This window comes from Geospiza fortis, unplaced genomic scaffold (genome assembly GCF_000277835.1).
Source record: "Geospiza fortis unplaced genomic scaffold, GeoFor_1.0 scaffold206, whole genome shotgun sequence".
NCBI lineage: Eukaryota > Metazoa > Chordata > Aves > Passeriformes > Thraupidae > Geospiza > Geospiza fortis.
The window spans coordinates 2,154,112-2,162,647 of record NW_005054311.1 but is presented as its reverse complement, the minus strand read 5'-3'; the positions used below and the strand labels follow the sequence as shown (position 1 = coordinate 2,162,647).

The following is an 8,536-nucleotide window of genomic DNA, read 5'->3' as shown; positions in this document are numbered from 1 at the left end:
TTCTAGGATGTGGGGCCAAGGTCATTCCTACTTCAGATGCAGCAGAGGGAAGTGCTGGGACAGGAAGTTTCCATGGGCACACACCTGCTGTTTGAAACAGCCGTGAATAATCAAGGGAAGAGCCTGGAGCTCCAGCACCCTGCTTTCCCTTCCTCTGAAGAGCACGGAGGCAGCAGCTGTGGCTGTGATTGCTTCATTCCTGTCACAGGTCCCAGCAGATCCCTTCCCTTGGGAGCAGCTGGCTCTGCAGTCCCTGATCCCACTGGCTCAGCCCCTGCCCCAGCTCAGCACTGGGGCCACACCAGGCAGTTCAGCTATAATGGTTCTGCTGCCCTGGGGCAACAGCTGCCTACTTTGTCTTGGCCTTTGGGGGAAAGCAGATCCACCCAAAGCTACTGCACTCTTAAACAAAAACAGAAAACCCCATGGTAGGCTGGAGACAACTCCCATCTCCAGTGCTTACTGGGCCAGTGGTGTGTGCTGGGCAGGAAGCTGCACAGGAAAACAGGAGCTTGGCCTCTGGGATAGGGTAAATGAGGCATGGAAAACGTGCTTTCCACCTGCCAAAAAGACTGAGGCTAAAGATCTGCCAATTGGATTACACCTTGAGAGGTGTTGCACAAGCTCACCTCTCATTAATGGCATTTAGAGGGATTTCTGTGGGCACTTAGCAGCTGGTGCTGCAGGCCCTTACAGGGGGAATGACAGGAAACGTCACAATGCAAATGTGTGTGAGGCTGAGCCATCCATGGTCTGTGTGAAGTAATGCACTCAGGTGATACTTCCCACTCAGTAATGGTTGTACTCTAACAGATTACTCCTCACCCTGACTGCTGGCTTTTGCTTCAGTGATATGGGAGTGCTATTAGCCAAAACACATTCTCCCCAAGTCTGAAATGGTATTTGTTGCTGTTTCTCTTTTAAAAAGCTTCCCATTTGTCCTCTTCTCAATTTTAATTCAACTCATGTATGATTATCTAGATAATATCCTGTAAGTACTTTTACACATAAATGTACTTCTCAATTTTTACTTCTTCTGAAACTGTCAATAAAACACTTTAAAACTGCTCTGTGGCACAGATAAGCTTTTCACTCATACCTATTTTCTCTTAAATAAAGCAAGGGAGGTACTGCTCAGTTCTCTCATAGAAGGCACTGATGAGAGCAGCAGGTTCACGTGCTGTTTTCAAAAGGAACCCAGCAGGACTGAATGCCATCGCACATGTTGGCCACTAGATCTGTTGTGTCCTCAGCTTCCTGCTAAATGAAACATGGTCTGATTGTTCCACATAGTGAACTACTGTTGATTGATGTAATGCTGAATGGTGCTGGTGGCTGATTCATCACTCTTGGCTTGACCATTGCACAACCTAATGAGTAAAAGGGAGGTACTACTGGCTAGGAACAAAAAGCCAACAAGGGAAGAAATATGGAAGGGAAGAAAAGGGAATCTCATAGCCATCATATGGACACAGAACATTGAGAGAAGAGTCACTAAGTTTTTTGCCAAATTTAAGAAGTATTTGATTTTCTGATGCTGATTCATTCAGCGAGACACAGATTTTGAAAACAGAATGTATAAACACTGCATGGGAGAAATTAGCTGAGAAGCAACATCTTAATATAGAGTGCAGGAGTACAAGGAACACTTCTGACAGTGGAGGAGCCTGGGCTCCTACACAGTCATTCCCAAAGAATGTTAAAAATATTTGTGGGAGAGTATAAGCTTGTGAAATCGATTTTCTGAGCTGCTGTCTGCTTATTTAAAACAAAAATGATCTTACAGCAGTTCTATGTGTTTCCTTTTCATATCAGTGTTAAGCTTATCTTATAAACACATAGTTCAGTACGTAATGTAAGTTTAAAATATCCATTATAAAACTCAATGCAAAGAGAATGTGGCTTGGATGCTTGTTGGCATACAGAGAGATATCCTGTCATATTCTTTTTTGTACTGCAATACACTTGTAGCATTACAGATATCTGGGGCTTTGAAGGACCTATTGTAAGCATGTCAAAGACTTCTAGAATTCAGTTTTGGCAATATTAGATCACAAAAACTGAGGAATGAGTCCCACAAACTTTCATTAAACAATGAAAGTTATTGTTTTTCCTGTTTTGGAGTTTAAATTAAACTAGCATTAATACACTCTGCATATTTATTCTTTCAATCAGAAAAAAAGATCTTAACTATTATCATGTCTATAGAAAAATGCATTCAAAACACAGATTAGATACTGAATAGTCACTACTGTGTGCTGCTTGTGCAGGCAAAGAGAAGAGTGTGCCTTGCACAAGATCCTGATGTCCATGGTGGAGTCTGCTGAGTCAGGAGTGCTGTCTCCTCACCAGCACCTCACCTCCCCAGGGACCTGGGGAGTCCAGGACTAACTATGGCACTAGTGTTCCACTGGGCAGTTTTACACGTGGGGAAAGAGCATTCCTACAGCAAGTGGTAACTTGTGTAGCAGCCAGTTCTAGTGCCACCACTCCAGAACTGTTGATGGAGTGTGGGAGTGAAGGCTGTGTAACTGTGGGCTGGGAACAGCTGAGCCTGAACTTGGGAGTCCAGATTACAACCTAGCAAGAATTTAAGGCTGGGACAAAGACTCAGAAGTGGGAAAACAGTAGCTTGTCATAAGAAAGAGGACAGAAAGAAAGAATGGGCAGAAAACTCTCTGCTCCTTTGCCCCTAGACTTAGTTTCAGGAGGTCATGATCATTCTTATGCTGATGTGTTGGCAGGTACCTGTCAGCCATCCCCCAGCAAGAGTCCAAACTTTCTTTCAGTCTCCTTCTCCTAAAGTATGACAATGCTCTGACTTTCTTTCAGTCTCCTTCTTCTAAAGTATGACAATGCTCTGTTGCTCTCAAGTATTCTTTTGGTGTCTCATGGTGCTAAATTCAGTGTTCTAATGTAGAAGGTCTTGCCCTGCTGAAGGTGATCTTGGTGTCAGAATGCCAATGGAGAGTGGAACTCCTGCTTCATACCATTTTTTTTTAAAGGCTGGGAAATTAGTACTTTCTTCATACTAATTAATACAAGTACTGTAATCACTAGGAAAGGTAGAAGAATATTTATACTGTGAAATGAAGCACTCAAAAACTGCCAAGTGTCATGATTAAGAGTTACACAGTGATTTGACTGGATCCTGCTACACTTGTTAACAGATGAACATGTAACAAGCAAAGTATTTTACAAGCAAGTTTGAGTCCAACTTTATTTATGCTGGCAGTTAATTAAATACAAAAATTTGTGTCATCATTTCCACAGCGCCACAGAATCCTGAAAAGTCATCACAACAGCAGCACTTGCTGGGTATTTTAGCTTCATTTTACAGATGGGACAACTTCATAGCCAAGTGGCAAGCACATCTGGTAAGGCAGGTTTACACATTTGGATATCTTGTTACCTTTTCCGTAAATCAAATGACAGTTTCTTCTGAGCCAGGCTAGTACATAAAATATACAGGGTGGAGATGAAATCCTGTCTTTACAGAAATTAATATAAATTATAGTACATGAGACATTTTAGAACAGATACATATCCTTACGGTCTAAATTATTCTGTTCAACAAACTAAATTGCTAACAAATTGGCAAACTAACAAATATCAGTATTTGTGAAAATTAAATCCATATGTTCTTCAAATGCCTGTATCATCAACTACTTCCAGATGTAAAAATCCATGGGTAGTTTTAAAGAATCTCAGTCCCACGGTCAGTTTCCACCATGATACTCCAAATGAGCACAGTTCACAAGCAATATACAAGAATATTTAGTCTGTTCAGGAAACAATACTTGTTGCTTTCCTTAGAGCCAGGTATCCTGTAACCACATCTGAAGGGAGCATCCGAATATAGGCAAATTCTTCAATAGTACTAAATCTTAGCTTGCTCTGTGGATCTGTGTAATTTGCCTGAAAAAGAAACAACAGCAGAGATATGATTAAAATAAAATCTCTAACCCTAATAGCGAAATAAGTATCTTAATTACAAGACCACAAAACAGTCAGTTTCTCTTCCTAGTAACAGCACTCTTGTTCTACCATGTGGCCACAAGTCTGTCTTTTTTTCTTTCTTCTCATGTGAGGACTTATGAGAAGTTAACAGACCCCCTATAAAATCAGATTAGAAATGCATTAAACATAACAGAGGGCTGAAGTAAGCTTCCTATAAAACACAGTGCAAAAGAAATTCCTCAACTCTCTAAACTCACCCTAGCAACTCTGTGCCTTGTGCAGTCTCTCTCAAGGCAGCTCTCCAAAGAGTCAGGCTGTTGCCAATAAATTACCCACAAAGAGGCTGAATTATGGGTGCTCTGATAGCTTTGGACTGCCTTTCTCTTGCTGCATACAACTTAGCTTTTAATTTACTTTAAAGTGGTTGTTAAAGCTAGGGAGTCTCAGCTTATGGTTCTGTGACTGAACTGATAAGAGATTTGAACCCAGCATTGTGGTTTGCTCCAGATGCCTGCTTTCAGGATAGCAGCCAGGCCAGCTCACCCTGGGCTACACTTGTATCCTCTGCTATATTTGGACCCTGGGTGCCTGGGAGCAGTGCCAGTTTCCTTCTATCCTCTCCCCTTCCTTGTTGCTACAGAAACCTGGAGCTCGGCTGAGCTCAGGGGTAGGCCAGGAGGCTGCTCTGGGGGAAGGCAGGCATCAGGGCATTGCCTCTCTACATTCAGCCTCCAGGACAATCCCTGCCTCTCCAGCATTGGATTACCAAGTGCCTGCCAAGGCTCCAAAAGTGTCTTCTGTGCCTTTCTTTAGCACAAGATGGTGGCAGGCTGCAAGGCACAGGCAGTTGAGATCCCTCAAGACATTGATACTAAAAATAGGAAAGGCCAGGAAGAGCTGGAGCAGTCCCCCATGCCGCACAGTTATAGTGCAGAGCTCTCTACATTTTTATGTTGGAAAGCACCTGTTGACCATGGTAACAATCCAGCCAATCATTTGTTCTGATATGACTTAGAAAATTTGGTGTTATTTGTAGCTTTGTTTTCTTTACAAAGAAATACTGCCAGGTTAATTAAATGTAGTCAGCTAACAGTTCAAGCCATCAATTAAGTTTCAAAGAAATGGCAAAGTTAGAACATTAGGAGGTATAAATTTATACAACAGGTATAAATCTACTTTTATTTCACTCTTTACATCTGGCCTCATGTAAGAAAAAGCTAAGCAATTAGACTGCTTTTCAAATGTGCATAATTCTGTAATAGAATAACCAAGCAATATCTGCAATTTGTATTGTGCAGTGATCTAGGTTAAAAATATTATGGCAGCTCTTGACTGTTCTGGTATTATGTATTGGGCTGTACTGTTTGCAGACACTCATGTATCATAACCAGCCATTCATGCCATGGCTTCAGCTTGAAAACAAACTTCACCAATACTCCAGCAATAATTAGAGATTAGAATATTAAATTAAGATGAATTTGCAAAGAAAAAACTCTGTCATGTTTTAAAACTAAATCAAAGGCCATGAAGACATGCTCTTAAAATACAATAAACTAGGTATCTCAATCTGTTTCTATAGTAACAGGTCTGATCCATTTTCAGAAAAGGAAGAGAAATAGAAACATTTGAAGGTTTGGGTTTGTTGTTTGGTTTTTTTTTAATCTGCTTTACAATAAATTACTCTGTTTTGAATGTTAAAATATCTAAATATTCATTTTGCAAGTTTGGAAATAATAGGTTTATTTTGCAGTGTCAATACAGTATATAATAGCTTTAGAATTCTAGGCTGCCTTACAAATATAAATTGGCTGCTCTGCTGAGACCATTGGTAAATTTAATTCCATTTGTGCTACACACAGAAAGAGAAGGGGATCAGTAGAATTTAATTGTGGCATCTAATATGAGAGCAAGTATGCTGATTGAGAATGTTTTAATACACTTCTCTTTTTGTACCTAGTAGACAATTTAATTCTTCCCTAAATGGGTAATGCTAAGGAATTCCTTTCCCCCCCACAAGAGGAATCCAGCATTCCCACAGAAAATATATTCTTACACAAATGCTTTTATATTTTACACAGAAAATACAGGGGCATTTTTCTAATACTACATTTCTACAATATTCTATTGTCCCACATATGCTCCTACTAGGACGTGATCTTGAAAGCATATTTAGTGCTTCTTATGAAACATTTCTAGCCTAGAAATTTAAAGGGCACACTGTCTCAGCTATTTTAATAACAAAAGAGGTTTTTTAAATGTGGTAATTTTATCATAGTCTGGAGAAACCTTGCAGGGCAGGTAAAATAGGAAACTCGACTCACAATGCAATTAGAGGATGGAAAATTAAGGGGAAAAATGGAAAGAGAAGAAAAGAAAACAAAAGCAGCACTGAATGGATTTGTATAGAAAGTATCTATACTAAGCTAGAAGAGTTACAGTACTTAAATCACCGATGGAAAGGAGGCGCTGGTAAAGAAAAGCTGAGGAACTGAGAGAATTTCCTAAGGTTTAACTGACCTTTAACTGGTAGGGGTGTGGTCTCCACTCCCACCTATACCCTGCACCATCAGCTCACTATAGGTGCAATGACTGATTAGTTTTGAAATACATCAAAGGTTAGTGCTGGAAAGCATTATCTAGTTCCTTGGAGATGGGGCAGGAGTCTGCCTGGCTGGAGGGAATTACCTTCCCTGGGTTTGTGAGCATTCTCTTTCATTTGCTGTCTGCCAGTTCATCTGTGAGGGAGATGTTGCTTTTCCTCTCCCTCTTGAACACCAAGGGTTACCAGACTTTATCTGAGCAACTCACTCCCTTTCCAAACCACATGCAGAGGCACAGGCTGGACATATGCCACCTCCTAGGTGCCTCATTTAAATGTGTTACTTAAAAATAAAGTCTAAGAAAATATATGCTACCAAATCAAGATCAAATGCTAGGATGTGCAGGATTACAGTTGGAGCTATAGCTATTCTTTGATGCCTTACACTAAATATCCACTATAAAGCAGCCCTTAGTTAAGTGCTCCCCCATTTTCTGTCCTAATGAGGACTTTTTGCCTAATTCAGTGCACAGAATGCAAGGTGGTATGCTAACCTGCATAACAAATATGTACCTTTAAGGACATCTCCAGGAGATGATATTAAGCCTGTGAATGTGTGCTAGTGCCCTATGGGTGAGAAGCAGATTAAACTGAGGGAAGTGACACAGAAATTCTGTGCAAGGCTCTTTGATATTACAAATTTTTCATTAGTGTATCTATTTAGTGTAACCATTACTTAAGCATTTTTTTTCCAAAATACAACATTCCAAATTCATTTCAATTGTAAGAAATGCACAGACTTCTGCAAAATTAATCACTGGCATTTAAAGGTGAAAAGTGAAAAGATATGCTGTTACTAATACCTGTTTTGTTGTAAGTAAAATTATTCATGTAACATAGGAACCGTTTCAACAGGAGACACAAAATTTTTGTTGGACAGAATTCAATGACTTTACTCCTGTTTTGTGTTAACAGAATCTTTGGGGAATTCAGGCACCAAATTGTAACTACCAAGACCTTCTGGAGCATGTGCAAACTGTATCTAAGTCAATTGTGGTTTGCCTTTTTTTCCCCCTTTCTCCTCTTTCTTTAACAAAACATGTAAAAGAGCCCATCTGTGACACACAGGCTATACACCTGCCAAACTCCAACTTCCAGCTCTGAAGCATAGGGGTATCTGAAATTCTCAACAGTCTATGCCAAGTGTCTGTTTCAGGCTGATTTGTTTGAGGCAACGTTTGAGAGCAGTGATAACAAGGCTGGGTTTTTTTTTTAACCTGGTGGAAAAGAGCACAAACAATAAAATTTTGCCTAATCTCATTATTGAAAATTGCTGAGCCATCTTTTTAAAACTTCCTCTACAAGATACAATGAAATAAATCCACATCAGGCAAGCAGCATGGAAAGTTTCAGTCATTGTGGGCATACCTTGGCAAAGTCAACAATAATGGAGACTGTGGACTACCAGCTTTCCCTGCAGCTATCTTAAGAATTAGAAATCATGGGCACCAATGTAGATTCTACAGGCGAGAAAGAGGTGTCATAGGAGTTACTTGGCAGGACAAAGTATTTAGTCTGTCCTGACATCTATTAACAACCTAAGGATTTTGTGATGTAGTGGCAAGTATTTGGGGTTTGGTCATAAATCACTGGAGAATTATTAAGCCCAATTCTGAATATGAACTTCAGCACATACATCTTTTACAAAACAAGGCACCAGCACTATTTCATTGTGGAAGGTGAGATGTCATTTTTGAGGGGAAAAAAAAATACTTACTGGAAGTCCTGAGATGTCTGAGTATTTCTTAGCAGGTTTAAAAGAAGGAGGAGCATCAATATTAAAATCTAAAGAGAAACAAAGGCATAAAATCAGTCTCACATATATATATATATATATATTCTATAACATAAACCTACTGTCTGAGGTCTCTATTAACTAGCAACACTAAGGCAAAGGAATATGAAGCAGAATCACCTCTAAAACATTTACTCTGTTAGCATGTAAATCACAGCCTGATCCTGCTCATCTATTAATAG

At 39.9% G+C, this 8,536-nt stretch overlaps 1 protein-coding gene across 1 annotated transcript in view; it reads right to left on the bottom strand.

Moving 5' to 3' along the window:
• Positions 1 to 3,191: 3,191 nt before the first annotated feature.
• Positions 3,192 to 8,536, bottom strand: part of INO80C (INO80 complex subunit C) — a 29,521-nt gene continuing 24,176 nt past the window's right edge. Inside the window, exons 4-5 of the mRNA XM_031055634.1 lie at positions 8,277 to 8,344; positions 3,192 to 3,918 (exon numbers count right to left, since the gene is read on the bottom strand). Coding sequence (XP_030911494.1) covers positions 3,787 to 3,918; positions 8,277 to 8,344 — 200 coding nt within the window. The 3' untranslated portion in view covers positions 3,192 to 3,786. The remainder of the gene's footprint in view (positions 3,919 to 8,276; positions 8,345 to 8,536) is intronic.